Consider the following 18,528-nt stretch of genomic DNA (forward strand, 5'->3'; position numbering starts at 1 on the left):
GAACAGAGTGGGGCATAAATCTGAAGCAGGATGGAGACGATTCATGCAGTCAAAACCAGACGTTTAACTTTAAGGAACAAAAAGACTAATAATCATTTTTTTACTCTCTGAAGATAAATCAGAACCAAACTTCTCTTCAGTCAGATTCACCGAAATGATTTCCATTGCCCAAAAGCCACAAAAATGAGAAAAGGAATGCGTCTTCAAGATCAGAAATTTACATACATCTGCTCAGTATTTGGTAGCATCAGCTTTGTACTGGATGGATCAAACCGTTTGGGTTTCCTTCTAGAAACGTCTCCCAACATTTTTCTGGAGTTCTGGTCCATTCCTTCAAACAGAACTGATTGACCTGAGTGCCTTTTGAAAACCCTCAAACACACATTTTCAGACCTGACCACAACGTCTCCATAGGACTGAGGTCAGAACTTTGTGATGGTCAAACCAAAATGCTGACTGTGTCGTCCTTCCAGATGGACAGATTGGTGCATTTGGAAGTCCAATCTGTGCCCAAAGCTGTACTTCCTGCCTGATGTCTATAGATGTTGCTCCAGTATTTCTTTCCTCACGACGCAATCTATTTTATGAAGTGAACCAGTTTCTCCTAAAGCAAAATAACCCCACACCATGATGCCGCCGCCACCATGCTTGACAGTTAGGATGGTACTAGCATCCCTGTTCTTCCTCCAAATGTAACAATGGTCATTATGGCCAAACAGTTCCACTTTAGTTTCACCAGACCACAGATCGTCTCTCCGGAAATGAAGATCTTTGTCACCACAGTGTTCACCTGCAAAACTGAAATCTGGCCTTTTATGTTTCTGAATATGTTACAGTTTGTGGCATAATGCGACACGGTGTGAGAAAGATCCAGGACTGTGAATACTTCAGCAAAGCACTACCACAGCTTTACGCAACTACACTGAAAAATGGAAGCAGGTAATCCAACTTCAAAAACAACTGGAGTCAATTTGTTAATACTATAATCAAATTTATCCAAGGAAAAATACTAAATGTAAGTTGACGGTTTAGTTGAGAAAATGCAACTATCACTGTTTTCTATGTTTCCTGTCAATTTGAACAAAGAAGCAAAGAGAAAGCAGAAGCCAGGAACTCTTTTTATCCAATAGTTTTCTTTTTATATTTGTAGTTTCACGTAAACCCCCCCCCAAAAAACTTTGGGTGTCATTACAGTAATTACAACATACTTAGATTTATTAGGTTAAGTTACACTCACTAAAATTGCACAGGTTAATGTTACTTAATCAGCTAATTTAATGAAAACAAAAAAAAATCGAGGCCTGTTTGCATACTTTTTAAGTAAGGCGAACTAATTAGGTTTTACAGTGTTTAAGTTTTTGTCATTAAAACTTATTCAAAATGATCAAGTTAGTCAAGTTGTCAACTTAAGATGAACAGAATAAACAATTTTTAAGTTTTGAAAACTTCTTTTTTTAGGCATACTTTTTTTAAAGCAAAGTCCACTTATTACGTTTTACAGTGTACAGCTCTAGAATGGATTAGATCTGGTCTGCCTCTGCATTGCAGATGAACACTTTTTATTAATAATAAAAGTGAAAATTTCACACGTTTTATAAATTTTATTAAGAGTGAAAATCCAAAAATAAATAAATAAATACAACGAAAGCCTTGGATACAATAAATTATTGCTCATTTATTCAGCAGATTTCTTAATTCATTCAAATTCTGTAGCAAATAGAACCATAAACATCTGAGTAGGATGAATTCATCAAATATATATATAGAACAAAACTGTCTGTTTAATTTATTATTGGACCGAAGAGGAAATGAAAAGAGAACTGTATGGCCTCAAAGTGATTTGAAGTTGAACTTTTTTTTTTTTTGCTTCCCACGGCAAAAAGTGGAGACAGAACAGCTGTGAAAGGAGGATCATTCTCCTGTTTTTATGGTTTTTGGAATCAACTCAAAGATTTTCGATCATTCCGCCATCAATCTTTGACTAAAAAAAAAAAAAAAAGCCTGATAAGAGAAGACTTTGGGCCTGGCAAGTCTCATCTGATCAGGAATAAAGTTCACGTCCTGCTCACCCCGCAGACCCACGGACACCTCCCTTAATTAATCCTCCCTCCCCCGGCGCGCGGGGCGCTTTACTATGTGTGGGCGGAGCCAGGTGGGTGTGGGCCTGTTTAATACAGATGCGCTCCTCGGTGTGAAGCCCTGCGTTCAGCGGCGATCGGACGGTTCGGTTCGGGAGCAGAGCGGCAGACGGGAACCATGACCGGCGACAACTACGACGTTGTGGTGATCGGAGCGGGGATATCAGGTAGGAGCGACTACCAGGGATGATTATTGATTCCGGGGAGACTTGAGTCCGGGCGCTGTGGGCGGGGTGGCCGGCGCAACTGTTGCACAAGAGCCGCTGGATCACCGCTGGGGGAAGGAAGCGGACGCAGAGCGATCCGCTTCCCTTGATTCCGGTTTCCATCCACGCATCTCCCGCCCTCCCTCCGCTGCTTTACTGCGGGTTAAGTAGCGGCTAATCAGCCGCAGCGGACTTTGTATTACATAAGAGGAAGAGGAGGGAAGGGTGGGCAGAAACCATTCCTGGTTCCATCAGTGAGGCTGAGCAGCTGTTCGCTTCACCGCTGTTCGCTTCACTGCTGCTGCTGCTGCTTGTTGTTGGTGGTGATGGTGTTGGTGATGGTCACCATGGAGGAAACTCGGTCTGTTAGGCGACACTTTCATGAAGAGAGAGAGGCCAAGTAGTTCCAGGAATTTCCCCGAACAGATGTTGTTTAATGTGGAGCTGCTCTGGCTCCACAAACTTAACAAATCACGGTGATGTGATTAACCTGGAGCCTGGAGCAGAACACGACTCAAGTCTGCTGCCGTTACTATAGTTACTACAACTTCCTGAGGTGTAAATGACTACACTTTTAAACCCACACACCCACAAGTATTTTTTTTTTTTTTAAAATGTAAACGAATACTCTTGTTTTCTTCTTCTCTTCTTTCGCTCCATCCTCACAGCCAGTCGTCTGTTACGATTTGCGACACATTGAGGCGCCGGGCTAGAGGGGCGCCAGAAACTAACTAGGGAAATTGTTTTTCCCGCCATAAGAACCACTGTTATTGTTAATCAGACTTATCAGATAACAGGACTATGGTGTTGTATTGAGTGAAGACAGTACAGCCCAAATATTGCTGCTGCGTTTAAAAGTGTATCTGTTTTACGTTTCATTATCAAGTTAAGCAAATGATTACTGTCTGAATGAGAAAATGAAGTTGTTACCTCGAGAAAACCATCAGGACAAAAGTATAGGAGGAAATTGGTTCTGTAACAAGCACTTTTCTCTATTATTTATCTCACATGGTCCAGTTACCATTACAAATGAGTGTAAAACCTCGTCAATATTCCGCTAATGTTGAAAAAAAGGCAATTTTGCGACTGCGGTGTTGAAGAAGTTCGTTCGCAATAAGTCATTAAAAAGCGCGCCTCGCCGTCTGGTTGTCTTCTTCTTCTTCGTGGTTTGCGCCAGCGGCAACATCCGACTGTTGATCATGTGACTGGTGTGACGTGAGAAATAGAAGTGTTTCTTTTGTAGCTTTGCAAAACAAACCGATTTTGATGAAACTAAAAAAACACCTCATGCTAGCGCCGAGACTTTTTATCGAACAACAAGTCGTTTTTTTTCTTCCCAAAATCGGCGTCTCCATGAAGCAAACTTATTTGCAAAATATGAAATTACACAATGATTATACGGTCAATGGAAATTCAACTATTACCGAGTTACCATTTCTTCTTAATTGTAATTTTTAATGTTCATATATATATATATATATAGTACATTTCTGTCATAGTACACGTCTTAAACTTCCTTCGTAATGGTCTTAAAAGTCTTAAATTTGAGTTGGTTAAACTTGCAGAAACCCTGGTTTAGTTGCCTTCTTCCCGACAGCAGTGCCCAGCAACAGGTGGGGGAGGGTGAGCTCACTGCACCTCGTTATACTCCTCTAAACCACAGCAGTGGTAGGACATTGCTTTATGACACTTGTGCTCATTGACAGCCACACCGTTCTGTTCAGGGTGGTGGAAAACCCCCAGTTCCCAGTGACCACTGCCCCGTCCGTCAGTCTGGCAGATCTATCGGACGGCCCCAGAAGAATTTAGGTCAGTGTCAGGTCAAATACCAGTCAAACGGTGAAAGCAGCTCCAGCAGAGGAAACGTTCATTCACCAACACAACGAGGCGCTGATGTTCCCCATCAGGCCGGCGTAATCACACCGTTTATTTCACCGCGACCTTCTAACGTCTTCCGATGAGGACCACAAGTAACAATCAGTGTCCAGTCAGAGGACACGTCCCTGTCCTCATCCCTCGCCTTCCCTGTGTTTTGCTCTCGTCATTTTCCTGGCCGTGAGACGGTGGGCTGCCGCTTTCGGAGGAAACGCTCAAAAGTGTGTGACAGCCGAGGAAGAAGAGACGCAGAAATGATGAGGGAGGGGAGGGAGGAAGGTCTTCCCCTCGTTTTTATCCCCCCTCAGCAGCTGGTGGCGTGGGTAACTTAATGAGGCAAACACAGGAAGGGGCAGGAGGAGGAGGAGCCGGGAGTTTGGGGAACGAAGAAAGGGAAACGAGTTGGAAAACAGGGAAGTCGAGGGTCAGGGATGTGAAAACGGAAAGATGAAGGGAAGTGGTTTTAAAGTAAACCACCGATGAGGCGATTCTCACAAAGTTACTCCTAATAATCCACGAAGGGGAGGATTTGTGGAATGTCTCGACTGATGAACTCGTCCAGAATTGGACGTGCCTAGCCAGGAACAGAGCATTGTTCTGAGCACAGAGAGCAGGAAGTGCTCATGTTTACACATTCATAAAGACACGATGTATGGTTTATTAGCCTAAACTCTGAATGTGATTCTGATCAAAGGAAATTCCTCCATCTAAGGCTTAGAGGTCAAAAGCACCAACGTGCAACCTTGTTGCACAGCGCAGTGATGAGGACTCAAATTCAATCTATGTTCTAACACAAAAGTTCACTCAGTCATATTGATGTAAGTGATCCTTGTAAGAAATAAAATCAAATTTCTTCTTTTCTTGATGTGAGAAAAGTGTTTCTGTTGCTGCCTTGCAGAACACACAGAAAGACCACCGCAACCTTTGTTGCTGTGTTTCATTAAGCAGCTATTTTCATAAATCCAAGTTGCACTATTTTACGGTCAATGGAAACGCAGCTAATGACACGTAACCAAAACAAATCCCCCAGTTTTACCGAGTCCCTTGCGGGGCGTGGGGAATTTTTATTTTGCGTTACCTCGCAATAAGCAAATACTGCTTACTGGAAACATTGAGATGGAGCTGCACATAAAAGCAGTCCTTTATTAACCATTCAGACTACCGACACATAAAAGACACAATCAGAACTATTTCTGACATTTCAGATGTCAGAAATAGTCCAAATAGTTTGGATATATTTTTTTCTTTCTTTCTTTCTTATGGAAAGTGTTTATACATCTAAGAAGGGAGATGAAAATCCATGTTTGACCCGTCTTGCTTCTGCGTTTTACACATCGGTTTGTGACACATTTCTAGCCTCAAGAAAAAGACATAAAACTCCAGATATCTTACAAACGAGATATTAACATACATGGAAAAACCTTACGATGACTTTGTATTGTAGCAGAAAGTACAGTGGCCACCAAGAAAGACTTTCGGTATTCAAATATGCCACATTCACTGATCGGTACATTATTGCGAGTCGACGCTAAAGTATTGAGAGGTAACGACGCAAAAGAAACATTTTACCCCATACAAGTTCATATGGGGTAAAATATGGGGGCTTTGTACAGTTTAAAGAAATGCCTGTCATCATTAAATGTACATATCAATCAATAGTTGAAATAATAACATAAAAAAGAAACTGCATTCTTTCCCTTTCAAGAAAACTGAGCGTCTCTGTGTTTGATCAATGGAGAAGTCCAATACGGGCCTCAACAGAACCGGCCCTCAGAGGCATTTTACCCTGAGAGCGGTTCAGTTTGAGGGTCTGCTTTTCTCTCGTGTTTGAATGCTGTTGAATAATCCAGGTCCTGATTCTGGTGAGTCACTGCTTGTCAAGGAGGCGCCAGCGTGAGGGCTGCTGAAAAAACAAAACGCACAGGATCAGTCAGTTTACTTACCAGCCCGAGTAAAAAGACCTTCTTGCGTAACGTGTTTGAATCTGAATGCACCATAAATCCAACGCAGTTTACTTTACAGAAAGCTTTTCGGCTCATGTCTTGATCATAGTGACGAGTGAGATTTTTCCGTATTTAAACACAGGAAGGCAAGTTTGTGATTACAGCACTCAGTTCTGATCCTAACTAGAAGTCAACAGGTTTGTTATGGATGGTGCAAGCCATACATTCTATTGTTTGAAGGCCATAAATAGCAGCGATAATGATTGAAATCTGGATTGTTCGTACTGTTCCTGTCAGTATTTCAGCGTGGCCTTCACTGTTTTAGTGTGACTGATGAATTTGGGCCCTAAGGACAAGAACACTCAGACAAACAGGGATTTTCTTCCTAAACATTTTAGCGTACCTCCCAAAGGCTTTTACTGGCCTGGTCTGGCGACCCTTATGAACATTTTCCTGGAGCGCCGTTGCCTCAGAGTGTCTAATGTAATATATTGAATGTGGTTTTTACACTCCAACAACAGGGCAGGCCGCCGCCTCACATTGCAGCCTTATATCACTCTCCAACGCCGTCTGCTCTGAAGGTTTTAGTGTTGTTTATTTTTTTATGCAGTTCACATTTTTCAGGCTAAGGTGCCATAACACCTTATCGCTCATTCAGCAAAGCAAACGTACATTTTTCTGACTACCTGTCTAAATACCGTCAACGTGGTTCCAGAACCACATCACTACTTTCTGCTTCCAAACAGCAGAACATTTTATTAGAGCTGCCAGTTACAGTCGTTGTGTGTGTGTGCGTGTGTTTCCATTTTTAATTATGTGTATTCACGTTCCTACATGTTTGTCTTGGGTGTGTGTGGCCAGTAAAGTCATGTGTGTGGACATAACCTCAGCCCTGTTAATCTTCTGAATCATAACACTGATTACATGAAGACATGGAGCTGATGGATGTTTGTACAACTGGAAGTTTCTCATCTGTGTGTGTGTGTGGGGGTGTGTGCGTGGGTGCGTGTGCGTGTGCGTGCGTGTGTTTCCAGCAGCACATTTGAGGGAGGGGCTCTAGGCTTGAACTGTCAAACTCTTTGGAGAACGATCAAGCTGAATTCATAATCGTTCTATACAGTTGTAGTTCTATTTTAGGGTTTTACAACAATGAAAATTCAACTTTCACAACAACCAGATCCATCTGACTTCTTACAGAGCAAAGGCACAACGCTGTTAAGATGTCAAGATGCTGCTCAAAATTCAAATTCAAAAGTACTTTATTGATCCCAAAGGGAAATTAAATGTTGTCGTAACTCATTCATTTAGATTCTTTAAAGAGTTATTGAAGATGGCGATGGCTGTTGGCAGGAAAGATTTTCTGCAGCGGTCTGTGCTGCACTAAATCTGAAGAAGCCTCTGACTGAAGACGCACTGTTTTTGAAAGATGGTGTTGTGAAGAGGATGGTCAGGGTCGTCCACGATTTTCTTGATCTTATGAAGAATCCTTCTTTGCATAATTATCTCCAGAGGTTTCACAGTCGTCCTCTACATGAAACAAAGTTTATTGACCTAAGAATCTAAGGTGCGGCGATAAACTGGCCGACCGATCAGTCAGCCCAGATTTTCATTTTCAATACTCTCATGTGAGTTATACAGCTGCCTCATCTACCTCCGCAGGTCTAAGATTCAACGCCGCTGCGTTTCAGTTGACCACATAATCACGCAAATTGAAATTACAAAAATGAATTTGCTGAATGGGAATACACAAATTTAGAAAAAAAAACACATTTTGTTTTATATATTTATAAATTTTATTTAATTTTTTTGGAAAAGTCTGCAGTAGGATGAGGTGATTTTTCGGCTGTATTGAAATTTGTGTATTTGGCAAAACTGCGATGGAAATCTTTTATTTTTTATTTGCTTTTCACCAGTCATGTGATCAACAACCGGATGTTACTACTGGCAGAAATGATGAAGAAGATGACAGGAAGTGGTAGCAGGATGATGGTGCAGCATGTTTTTTTGGGGGGGGGTTTTCACGATTTATCGCGTGAACAAACTAATTTACGTGTTTCTGGAAACACGTATCGGTGAAAATAGGAATCGGCAGGTCAGTCTTTCTACAGATCGGTGATTGGCCAGAAAACTGCTATCAGTGCACCTAGCAGTTTGTGTTTAGCATGAAAATCAAAATCAGTTTAATCAATTACAGCAAAACACACGTGGGTTTATTGAAAATGTAGATTTTTGAACCAAACTGCTGTAAGTCAAATTTTATTTAAATGTACGAAAATAGCTCACCTGTATAATATTTGACCAAAATTGTAAAGATCCACCGTGGAGGGCCTGAAGAGCCACATGGGGCCGCAGGTCGCAGACTCCCTGGTCTGGGTCTCTAAATGTTCTGGTTACCACTTTGAAAAGGTCAAGTCGTCCGTTTGGTTTCTCAGTGATTGACGGCATTTCGCCTCATTTCGCTGCTGTTAGACGGCTGCGGTAAGCATCCGCTGCTGGGGAACACGAGATGGACCTAATGTGATTGCTCTGCGCTTTGTAAATGCCTCCCCCAGCGTAGATCGATATGGAGCCTGTCGGGGGAGGGTGGGGCCCGATTCGAGCGGCAGGCTTGTCAGTCAGCCTCTGTTGGATCTCTCTTGTTTGTGCCTGCGTGTAAATAGCACCCTGATCCAGACGAGACGGGCTCGCATTAAGGACGGAACATGCAGACGCCTTTAACCAGAGAGACACTAGCTTGACCTTTAGCTGGAAGACAAGATGCTGACAGCTACATGAAACACCGTGGCATGCTTTAGAAGCCACTTTACAGATTTTTGCTTTTTACATTTGTTTAATCACCCAGTTTCATATCACCAACCTAACTATTAGATATACGTAGATACCCATGTAAATCCGTATTCCAGTTCACAAATGATGATTTCAATTATTAAGCGAAAGAGTTACCCAAACCAAGCTGGCTTCTATATAATTGTCGTGTGACATGCATCATAATTCTGCATCAGAAGCAGCCAGTCGTGGTGAATCCAGACGCAAACAATATCTGAAAATTCTGATTAGGAACTTATAAAAGAAGTCCCACCACTCTGAACTCTGACTCCACATCCAGACAGATTTTTCTGTACAATTTACAGTCAACGCTCCACAAAAGACCGTTGCTATTAGCTGTGCTTTGTTTTTTTTTAGCTTCCTGTTATGATCTTGTGACGATTTGTCGCTGAATAACCTTAAGATCAATACGTAGACGGCTCCGTCCATAAACTGTTAGCTGCTGCACGATGTCGACGTTCTTCTTCTGCGCATGCGGGTCGCCGTTCACACTGAAGTCTGACCTTGGTCGGGTTTAATTAGAAGCATCAACGACCAGATCACATAAAAAAAGAAATTACGTTTCAGGAAAAACATTGGACTTGCTGTTAGCCGGGTCTAAGAGGTGCACGCCTTTCACGAAGTTAGATTTTTGTCAACAAACAAATTCCCAATTTCACATTAATATGTGAAGTTGTCTAACTGAAATGGAGCTTTGTGCTGTGTTTTTGCAGCATTGAGTTTGGAACTTTCCCATTGACGCCAGTTTTGCCGTTTTCTTACCGACTATAAATTTCTATTGGTGCTCTCTCATATTTTGTTCAGTAGAATCGGAGCTATCAGTGAAAAAAAGATCTTAGTTTAGTTTAGACATTTTTTACACATCCTTCTGTGTTCCTATAGTGTCAAAACCTGACTTCACTTTGGATTTTAAACTTTGGTATTGAGACGTATTGTGACAACCCCAATTCTGCTTTTAATGCACAAGTTTTGAACTCCTGAACCGGTCTGCAGGTGTAACTGCGTACAGTTTGCACACTCGTGATAAAAGCCAGACCTGAAGGCTCCGGGTCGGCTCACGTTTTCTGTCCCTGAAGAAAGGCCGATGGGATTTAGACGCCCTGGGGGGACAGAAGCTGTGAGAGCGAAGAGACGAGTGAGCAGCAGCAAGGAGATAACGCCACTCACAGGAAATGGCCCTTCAAGGACAGCAGGGCTGGAATAGTCACATGATCACAGACCGAGCCGGGAGAAGATCCAACAGGCTCAGATAACAACCAGTCTTTCAGGAATGGCTTTATTTACACAAGCTCTAACAGAAACATCTTTGGCAGCGAGATTCTTTGTGTAAATAACCGTTAAACTGAACTAAATCACCTCCGACTGTAAGAACTGTATGTCCACTCACGAGGACATTGTTTTATATTGTTTGACTCGTCATATTCACACTCGTCTGTGTGAGTATGACGAGTTTTTGAAAAATGTGGCCAAAAATGGAGCGTCAGATTTTAGTGGTAGGATTTCTGTCTTTGGTAAAAGACCACGAGCCGTTTCACCCGCTAGTGTTGGACTCTGGCTTTTGTTTTGGTTGTGTTTACCCAGAAAGCTCTGCTTTTGGAACAGCTCTTGACGTATGCGTACGCTTTTGAACCGTGCCAGAGTTCACTTCACCCGAGCAGAGACCTGGGTTTTCAGACAGACCAGAGTTCGCTTTGTTTGGTCCGAGTCAGAGTTCGATTGCGCGTTCGCTCCTCCTGAGTCAATCAAACTTTCTAAGGTAAATGAGTTGAGATTAAATCTGACTAAAACGGGACTGGTGTCACACTTAATCTCAGTTCAAAGTTGTTACTCCGAAGCGGGCATGTGGTTCAGCGTGACGGACACACCACTTGAGTATTCAGCCTCGGCTCTGCGTTTCAAGGAATGTGCATCTGTCTGATGAATGTCGGCGTCTACATCTTTATATCATCATGTCCCGAGGTGCAGAGAGCCTGGAGCAGCAGGGTGCAGGGCTCAGAGGGAGGGAGAGAGAGAGGACTGCTTTCTCACTCCTCACAGTCTCCACCGACGACCGGCTGACCTTTTCGGACCGTTTAGGAATTCACTGGAAACAAACGACAGATCCTACTCAGACGTGAAAACAGACACACATTAGCTGCCTTTTCTGTCCAAATACAAAACAAAAACCATAAAGCATGACAGATTTGTGTGCCCAGTGAATAACAGAAAGCAATACATCATCATGTACCAGCCATCAGGCTCTTCCTGTTTCTCGTTTCATGGTTGTTATCTCTCCCTTGCTAGAAGCATGAAAGTCCTAACTTTCATGGATTTTTTCCCAAAGCTCCGTACACTGATATGAACTTCACGTTGAATTGATCAGATATGATTCGTGTTTCACATCAACATCAAGTTGAAACCAGAAGTTTACATATACTGAATAAACACAAACACCTTTTTTTCTCCTTTTGAAGCTACATGAGACCAAACTTATCTTGTTTTAGTTGCTACAATAATAGAATGTGTCACATTTATTTATTGATTTCTTCAAGATCAGAAGTTTACATATAGTATGACGAGGGAAGGCCCAGATGGTGATGTCACGGCTTTGGAAACCTCTGATAGGCCAACTGACACATTTCAGTTAACTTTAGGTTGACCTCTGGATATATTTTAAGGAACAACCGTTCTCCACTGTGAATAGAGAGGTGTTGAGCTGAACAAGGCGGCTATTAATGTTAATTCAGTGTTTGGAAGCGAAGCCTAGACAGACTGAACAGCTTCGTTGAAACTAGCTAAACCTGCTGAAACTAGCCAGGTAGCTAGAATACAATTCTAAACTGTAGAAAATCAATGTTTACAACTTCTCCATTTGTTTTCTGATTGGCGAACACACACACCAATCATTCAATCGGTGGAAATTCTACTGTAAGAATCTAAGTCAATGGGAGAAAACCAAGACTGAGCCGTGAAATCAGATGAGAATCCAGCGGAATTGTGTCGGAAGGTGATTTCCAGGCTAACGGATCGCTGCAGTCCCTGGGGAGTTCAAAACATGGACACTTCCGGTTTTAACTCAGATATTCACCACAGGAGCAGGATACAGGCGGTTTGTAGAACCAGTTAGATTTAGAGAGGTTGCTGAGGAAACAGTCACAAACAAAAAGCCTAGCAAGCTTTACCCCATTGTTGTACGATAGATTGTTGATTCTATGTTGTAATGATGTAAAGCATTTTGAAATGCCTTGCTGCTGAAATGTGCTATACAAATAAAATTTGATTGATTGATTGATTTGATTGATGTACATTCTTATATATGATCATATTGAGTGAGACATTGACTACTGTGAAAGTTATTGACAGAGCATGTATGTAGACTGCGGGTTTAGAGATGTTTATTAGATCATTTTTTTGTTTTTAAATAGAAAAATGACATTTTCCTTATGCATTCTACTAATATGTTCATTTCCCTCTTTGATTTGTGCTTTACTTAAATTATCACAGAGAACATGCACTGAGAAAATGTAAAAATTTTCATGAGTACATTTAATATGAAAACGCTATTTTAATAGTAACATGTTGTCACCTTCCTAAAATAACAGCCTACGGGATTTTTTGGCAAAAGTGATTTTTTTTATTGCTGCCCAAATAATCTTTTGGTAAAAAAAAAAGAAAAAAAGAGGACAGGATTTTTTTTCTTCTTTTTTTTTTTTTTTAGTTTGCAAAAATCACTTTTGGCAAAAAAATGTATTGGGTCATTATTTTAGGAAGGTGTCAATACAATCCTGTACAATTTCATAAGCGTACAGTAATTTAAGTCTTATACTGAAATTTTTCTAGCAAAATTCTACTTTCCCTCGGAGTAGATGCTCATGCCTCCATGTTGCTGTCAGTTTGCTCCTTTTACACTTAAATTTCACCAGTGAGGGAAAATAAAATATATTTCTATTCTATTGTCTGTTCATTCAGTAATGGAGTTGAACAGAAAAAGTCTTCATCCTAGTTAAGTTAAAGTAGTAATTTATTCTTATGGATCTTCTAACATGTGTGTATATATATATATATATATATATATATATATATGTATAAAGCTTTTTTTTTTTATAAACTAAAAAGAAAAATAAAGAGGAAGTCTCTCTCATGGAAAACCATCTGTGTGATCTGAGCGTTATCCCAGCAGGACGTTGGGTTTTAGCAGTGATGGCTGTAGGCATAAACAAGAGACGCAGACGGAGCCTCTTTGTTTTCCAAGACAGATGCTGCCCTTTTGAGCCGCGCGCAGGTAATGGCATCAATTTAACAGGCAGAAGATTTGTGAGCCATCTCTGGTCCGGCCTGATGCGCTCTCATAAGCCTGGCTCAACCGGAGGGGGGGGTTCGGACGGGCAGGCAGGGCTGAGGCCAGATAAAACCCAGCAAACTGGACTTAAACTGGTTTAAACCCCGCTGGTCTCAACAGGCTTAGTGGGACTCAGGTGGAGCAAGTTGTGGGAAGAGCTGGGGGTTAGCGAAGATGGTGAGGGAAGAAGAGAATTTAGGCCAAAGGACATGAAAATATTTACACAGATGTGTTAACCTGGTGAGAGAGGAGCGATGGGACAGTTTGTGAGCCGCTCTGTGTGTGTCTGGACCAAAAACCGGTTCAAATCTTAGAAGGAAGATGTTTTATTTCCTTGCTGTACTGAAAGTGAGACGCAATAAAATGATCATGGCCATTTAATGTTGTCAACAGAGTGCTTGCAGGAAAAATAAAGTTTTCAATTGAGATCACGGCAAAAACACACAATCTTACCAAAGTATCTTTGGTCTAGTTTCTAGTGCAAATATCATAGTACAGTTGAAATGAGACAAAACTAACTTACAAGTAGATTTTCAGCAAGAAATATGAGCTTGTTTTAAATCAATAATATTGTTGAAAAAGCAGTGATGGTTGTGAAGTCTAATGGCTGCTGGGAGGAAGGATCTGTAGTAACGCTCATTTGTTCACCTAGGATTCACCGTCTACCAGTGAGGCTTTGCTAAGTTTCCCTAACCCTGCGGCGGTGTTTGCTTTCAACTCTCTACACTGATCTATGGTTATCAAAAGTAAAGACATTTTTTTTACAAAAACATACAAATGAACATATGTTAAGCACTTACATCTCTCTCTGTGTGTCTTTCTGTGTTTTTCAGGTTTGAGCGCTGCAAAGCTGCTAAAAGCGAGCGGGCTGAATCCTGTAGTGCTGGAGGCCAGGGATCGAGTCGGCGGCCGTACCTTCACTGTCCGGGTACGACTTAGACTTAGACTGACTTTATTGTCATTTTGCATGCACAGGGTGTATACAGAACGAAATTTCGTTGCATACGGCTCAGGACAATGTTTTGAGCTTTCAATTGTGAGGTTACTCCAGAATAAAATAAAATACAGTATAAAAATATGAATATAAAATATAAAATATAAAGTGCAGGAGTGACAGTAAAATATAAGTTATTTAGCTCTGTACATGTGCAAGGTATGAAGTGGAGACCAGATTTTAAGTGCAGTCCAGTTAAGAGTTCAGCAGTCTGATGGCAAGTGGGAAAAAGCTGTTTCGGAACCTGGTGGACCTGCACCGGACGCTGCGGAACCTCTTTCCAGAGGGCAGCAGGGAGAACAGTCCATGGTGGGGGTGTGAGGGGTCACTGACGATGTTTCGGCCTCGGGACACGCAGCGCTGGGATGAAATGTCCTGGATGGAGGGAAGGGGGGCCCCGATGATCCTCTCTGCTGTCCGCACCACTCTCCTCACGTTCTTCCAGTCGGAGGCGCTGCAGCTTCCACACCACACAGAGAGGCAGCTGGTCAGAATGCTCTCTATGGTGCTTCTGTAGAAAGTCTTGAGGATGGGCGGGGGCAGGTGTGCTCTTCTCATCCTCCGCAGGAAATACAAACGTTTCTGTGCCCTCTTGGCCAGAGACGTGGTGTTCACAGTCCAGGTGAGGTTGTTAGTGATGTGCACCCCCAGGAATTTGGTGCTGCTGACCACCTCCACAGCCGAGCTGTTGATGAGCAGTGGAGCGTGGCTGGGCCGGTTCTTCCTGAAGTCGACGATCATCTCCTTCGTCTTGTCAACGTTCAGGATCAGGCTGTTGTCTCTGCACCAGTCCACCAGCTGCTCCACCTCCTCTCTGTAGTCCAGGTCATTGTCGTCTCTGATGAGGCCCACCACCGTTGTGTCGTCCGCGAACTTCACGATGTGGTTGGTGGCGAACCTGGGGACGCAGTCGTGTGTCATCAGAGTGAACAGCAGAGGGCTCAGGACGCAGCCCTGAGGGGAGCCTGTGCTGAGGGTGATGACATCGGAGGTGTGTTGTCCGATCCGGACTGACTGAGGTCTGTCGGTGAGGAAGTCTAGCAGCCAGTTTCGCAGGGGGGTGCTGAAGCCCAGGTGTCCCAGTTTTCCTGCCAGATGCTGTGGGATGATTGTGTTGAACGCTGAGCTGAAGTCCAGGAACAACATCCGCACATGAGTGTTCTTCTCCTCCAGGTGAGCCAGGCTCAGGTGTAGGGCGGAGGAGATGGCGTCCTCAGTGGAGCGGTTTCGGCGGTAGGCAAACTGGAACGGGTCGAATGTGGAGGGGAGTCTGGAGACGATGTGTTCTTTTACCAGCCTTTCAAAGCACTTCATCATGATGGGAGTCAGTGCCACAGGCCGGTAATCGTTGAAAGAGGTGACTTGAGGTTTCTTCGGCACCGGAATGATGGAGGCAGTTTTGAGACAGGCTGGCACTGTGGCTTGGTCCAGTGAGGTGTTAAAAATGTCTGTTAGGACACCAGCCAGCTGACCTGCGCATTCCCTGAACACCCGCCCAGGTATGTTGTCGGGGCCTGGGGCCTTCCGTGGGTTGACTCTTTTCAGAGTCTTCAACACATCGGCTGTGTCCAGGCAGAGTGCCTCCTCTTCCTGGTGGGGAACAGTTTTCTTTGCCGGAGTACTGTTCAGTGCCTCGAACCTCCCAAAGAAGTTATTGAGTCCATTTAGAAAGTCAGCATCAACTTCACCCACTGGGGGGGAGGATGGATTGTAATCTGTGATCGCCTTTATGCCTTGCCACATACTTCTGGTGTTGCTGGTGTCGTGGAAGAACTCCTGTATTTTTCGACTGTGGGTTCGTTTTGCTAACCTGATAGCACGGTTCAAGTTGGCTCTCGCTGTCCTCAGTGCCTCCTTGTCGCCAGACTTGAAGGCTGAGTTCCGTGCTTTTAGCATTTCACGTACCTCCTTAGTCATCCAGGGTTTTTGGTTGGCCCGGGTGATAATGTTCTTAGTGATGCTGACGACTGGCATGGTCAGCTGTTTGGTACAGCAGGAATGTGTTTCTGGAATAAAGCCTTAAAGGGGCGGTGTGATGCAAAATTGACTTTTTTGAGCTTCATGTGATAATGTTATTCCTGTTATTATAATGTTATTATGTTATATAATGTATCATCAATGTACAGTACATGTGTGATGTACATGTACATCACACATGTCCATGTAAGGCAAGTGTTGCCAATCAAGGCATAAATGTTTACGACTGTCATGAAGAGTCATTCACTAAATAATGACACCTAATTCAAAGTTGACACATTCAATGGACTTTTTCTACAAACCAAAACATGGACTCATATTTTCTGAAAATGTCGAACTCTTGTTTTGTTCCGGTGTTTACAGTATTTTGTTCTGTCTGATCTTGTGACCTGTAAATAATTGTTGCATATGTATTGCTTATAGCAGACTCAGCCCTGTTTTATACAGCATAACTCTGATCTCTTTTTGGGATGCGATCCGTTTCCCTCTGTTGCTTCCAGAACAAGGAGACAAAGTGGGTAGACCTCGGTGGGGCCTACATCGGACCGACTCAGAACCGCATCCTACGGTTGGCTAAAGAGTACGGCATTAAGACCTACAAAGTCAACGAGCAGGAACACCTGGTGCATTATGTCAACGTGAGTCCCTCAGTTTCATTAACTCTCTCACTTTTTCTTTCTGATGAAATATTAACATGTTCCTGAGATGGTTTTCTCTTCATCTACCCCATTTCTGCTTACGGTTTCCACTTAAAGCTGCAGACACCCTTAGACTGTCTGACTATCCAGGATTTACAGACCCATTCAATAAATTACATTACTATTATTGAAAAGTCCATTTATTTCAGGAACTTTATCACTAAGTGAAAAACAAATTCTAGAGTAATTACACACAGACTTATGTTTGAAATCCTTTATTAATGGTAATTATGATGATTTTCTGCTTAGTTAATGAAACATGACATTTCAAATTCATCATATCAATAAAAAAACAGTTTAAAAACAGAAATGTTAAAAGAGTGTTTGAAAAGTTATTTTCTAAAAGTTCTTTTATTCTGATGAATGAGACTCTCATATTTTAGTTTATTGAACATGGCTGTTTCTTTTTGTGTGAGTCAATAGTCGGCGACTGGAGTGAGCAGCCTATCTGAATTAGAGTTTAGATTTATGACCCAAATCAAAATGATATGCATGATGGTCGGGTCGGACTCAGGCACCCGTGGCGCGTTTTTAATAAGCCTCCAATACAACCAGCACAGAGAAAATTAAGGCACCATAAAACTGGTGTTCATCTACTTATCTAGTCTAAACAGAGGAGCAGGAAGCTTAAAAAAAGAAAGTAACGTAGAGTAGTTAATTAGACTTAATTAGTCATGTTGGATCATGATTGGTCACCATGTCCACGGCTTTTGTCAGGATGGATATTTTAGACCCAATGCAGTCTCTAAACTAAATCCTTACGCGTTTTTTAGTCTAAGTTTCAGATTTTTTAGTCAGAATTGTCTGGTATAGAACAGCTAATCGCTTTCTTTTGTTTCCTTTGTGAACAAAAAAGTATTTTCTGTTTTTTTCAGGAGTGAAGCTTGAAACCCGGTTTGTAAATGTAACAATTTGTAATATCTGTATTCCAACAAAGCGTGAGCTCGGCCTTTTTTTTTTTTTTTTTTTTTTTTCAAATACCAAAATGATGTGTCCGTTTCTTTCCTAAACGATGAACAGTCAGCTGCATTCTTGTAGTCTGGTTTTTCAGACTTTGTTCACAGACCTGAGATGTTGTGTTTACAAAATTCAGGTTTTGTGTGACGATTTGATAACCTTCAACCAGTTTTAGGGATTGTAATGGATCAATAACGTTTTTATGTTAAGAGCACAAGTCAAGTCACATCGCAGTGTGGGAGAGAAATCACTGAAAAACAGGATTTAGCTATAATTACAGTCTTTAGCATCTTATGCTGGTGATTACCACACTTAGCATGGCTACCATTAAAACTTTTGGTCCAGTTTTTAGAGCAGATACTTTTAGTGTGGTTGAAAAAAGACAAAACTAATTTGCAAGTAACTTTTCAGCCAGCTACAAGAGCTTGTTTTTAGTTTTAGTGAGTAAATCCTTAATATTGATGAAAAAGTGACAGTTCCACCAGTAGAGTACTTAACTTATGGGAAAAATGTCTTATTAGAAGCGATTTAATCTGCCAGTGGAACCAGCACTTTCTATCAATATTAAGAAATGATGTACTTACAACAATCTTCTG

The 18,528-nt window shown here is 42.1% G+C and overlaps 1 protein-coding gene across 1 annotated transcript in view; it reads left to right on the plus strand.

The window, feature by feature from the left end:
- The first annotated feature begins 2,119 nt into the window (after positions 1-2,119).
- The window catches only part of mao (monoamine oxidase), a 41,393-nt gene continuing 24,984 nt past the window's right edge, over positions 2,120-18,528 (plus strand). Inside the window, 4 exon segments of the mRNA XM_032567456.1 lie at positions 2,120-2,228; positions 2,231-2,305; positions 14,140-14,234; positions 16,778-16,915. Of these exon segments, the coding sequence (XP_032423347.1) occupies positions 2,135-2,228; positions 2,231-2,305; positions 14,140-14,234; positions 16,778-16,915 (402 nt within the window). The 5' untranslated portion in view covers positions 2,120-2,134.

This window comes from Xiphophorus hellerii, chromosome 7, assembly GCF_003331165.1.
Source record: "Xiphophorus hellerii strain 12219 chromosome 7, Xiphophorus_hellerii-4.1, whole genome shotgun sequence".
Lineage (NCBI taxonomy): Eukaryota > Metazoa > Chordata > Actinopteri > Cyprinodontiformes > Poeciliidae > Xiphophorus > Xiphophorus hellerii.